A 2260-nucleotide genomic window follows, 5' to 3' on the forward strand; every position below is an offset into this window, starting at 1 on the left:
TGTATAAAGGGATAAGTATCTGTGAAGATCTAACCCCTGATCAAAGGAAAGAATTCAAAAATCTTGTAATTGAAGCTAAAAGAAAGAATGAAAGCGAAACAGGTGGGATCTGGCGAGTCCGTGGCTCCTCAAAAAACGGATTCCGCCTAAAGAAGGTCAACAACCAACGACAAGATTAATTTCCACCAAAGAATGTAAGAAAAAATACGAAAGAAATAAAACCCAAAAAAACAAGACACAAGATAATACAATAACTGCGAAGAATATAAAAATCATGTATACCAATGCAGACCAACTAACATCTGAAAAATTGGGAGAATTAAAAATGCAATCACGAAATGTAAAACCACACTTGATTGCAATTTGTGAAGTTAAATCAAAGGTTGGTGCACTGAGAGAACCTCATGAATACGAATTTGAAGAGTATAAGCTGGTGAACCATGAAAATATAACATCAAAAAAAGGACGCGGGATCATTATATTAGCTCACAACTCGATCAAGCATCTTATAGTGGGTGTAAAATCGGCGACAGAATTTGATGAATCATGCATAATCGAAATTCGACTTTGCGGCAGGGATGTGTTAGTTTTTGGATGCCTTTACCGTAGTCCAACAAACAACAATCATTCAGAAGAAAACAACGATAAACTCAACGAGCTGATCAAATCTATTGCTTCCGAGAAGAGATACACTCATAAATGTCTCTTAGGTGATATGAACTATCCAACCATAAACTGGAATAACTGGACAACGTCACACTCTGAGGAAAGCAAGGAAGAAAAGTTTTTGGACGCTCTCAGAGACGCGTTTTTCTATCAACTTGTTGATGAACCAACGCGATGCAGAGGAACAGACGAACCTTCAACGATAGACTTAATACTTACTCATGAACAAAATCAAGTAAGCGACCTTCAGTACCTGAGCCCCCTTGGGAAGAGCGACCATAGCATATTGGTATTTACGTTTGATTGCTACACTCAACGCAAACCCAATTCGTAAAGATACAGTTATGAAACCGGTGACTACACAAAGATGAAACAACACCTAAATGATGGAGAATGGTCGAAAAATTTGATCAACGAATTGAGAGGAAAATCAGTAACAGATATGTGGACAATCTTTAAAGGAAAAGTTCTTGATCTGAGAAGCCTGTTTATTCCAATAAAATATATTGATAATCAAAGCTGGAAACTCAAGGGAGCTATACCAATCAAAAAAGAGGTCCAGAATGAGATAAAACAAAAACGACAACTTCATAGGCTCTGGTTAAAGTCTAAAGACCCGGAAGAAAAAGCTAGGAACCGTACAAACTACGTAAACATCACGGAACAGAGTGAACCGAAAGATAACACAAGCTCGAAGGTCATACGAAAAAGGTATCTGCGACAAGTCGAAAAGTAAACCAAAGATCTTCTGGTCACATGTCCGAAGTAAACTAAAATCTGCAAGTGGGGTTTCATCCCTACTCGAAGCACCAAATGACATTTCATCTTTAAAACATGAAGACCATGAAAAAGCAGACATCCTGCAGAAACAATTCTGTAGTGTCTTCACAAAAGAACCCGAAGGAGAACTACCGGAATTCCAGTCCCGCACAGATCGTGTCATCAAAAGAATACCAATAACAAAAGATCTTGTTTACAAATCTATACTGAAACTTGATGACAACAAATCGTTTGGTCCAGATGAAACGCATCCAAAAATGTTAAAAGAACTTGTAGACTATATCGCAGAACCCCTTGCACTTTTAATGATCGAATCGTTATCGACGGGAGTCCTACCGGAAAATTAGCATATGTAACTCCAATTTATAAGAGCAAAGGAGCACAAAATTTGGCTGTTAACTACCGACCTGTAAGTTTAACATCGATCGTTGTAAGCTGATGGAAACAATTCTACGAGCGCACATTACACAGCATCTCGACGACCTGGAACTCCTTTCAAATAAACAATATGGTTTCATTAGCAAACGCTCGACAGTTACCCAACTGCTAACATACATCGATAGATGCTGTGAAAGTACCTCAGAAGGAAAAGTGGTAGATTGTATCTATTTCGATTTTGCAAAGGCATTTGATACCGTGCCACACCGTCGATTGTGCAAAAAACTAATGGGATATGGACTCAAAGGACCTACACTTGATTGGATAAGAGCATTCCTTAACGGACGTAAACAACAGGTAAAAGTGAATCAGTCAAAATCAACAACAAATGATGTAGTAAGTGGAATACCACAGGGTAGTGTACTTGGGCCACTAC

At 38.4% G+C, this 2260-nt stretch overlaps 1 protein-coding gene across 1 annotated transcript; it reads left to right on the plus strand.

Annotated features, from left to right (window-relative positions):
* Positions 1–274: 274 nt before the first annotated feature.
* LOC136810865 (uncharacterized) lies at positions 275–1793 on the plus strand. The gene is made up of 2 exons (XM_067067456.1): positions 275–915; positions 1334–1793. The coding sequence occupies exons 1-2, from the start codon at positions 275–277 to the stop codon at positions 1791–1793; spliced, it is 1101 nt and encodes a 366-aa protein (XP_066923557.1).
* The last annotated feature ends 467 nt before the right edge of the window (positions 1794–2260 follow it).

The sequence above is a fragment of the Clytia hemisphaerica genome, unplaced genomic scaffold (genome assembly GCF_902728285.1).
Source record: "Clytia hemisphaerica strain Z4C2 unplaced genomic scaffold, Clytia hemisphaerica genome assembly, whole genome shotgun sequence".
NCBI classification, from domain to species: Eukaryota; Metazoa; Cnidaria; class Hydrozoa; order Leptothecata; family Clytiidae; genus Clytia; species Clytia hemisphaerica.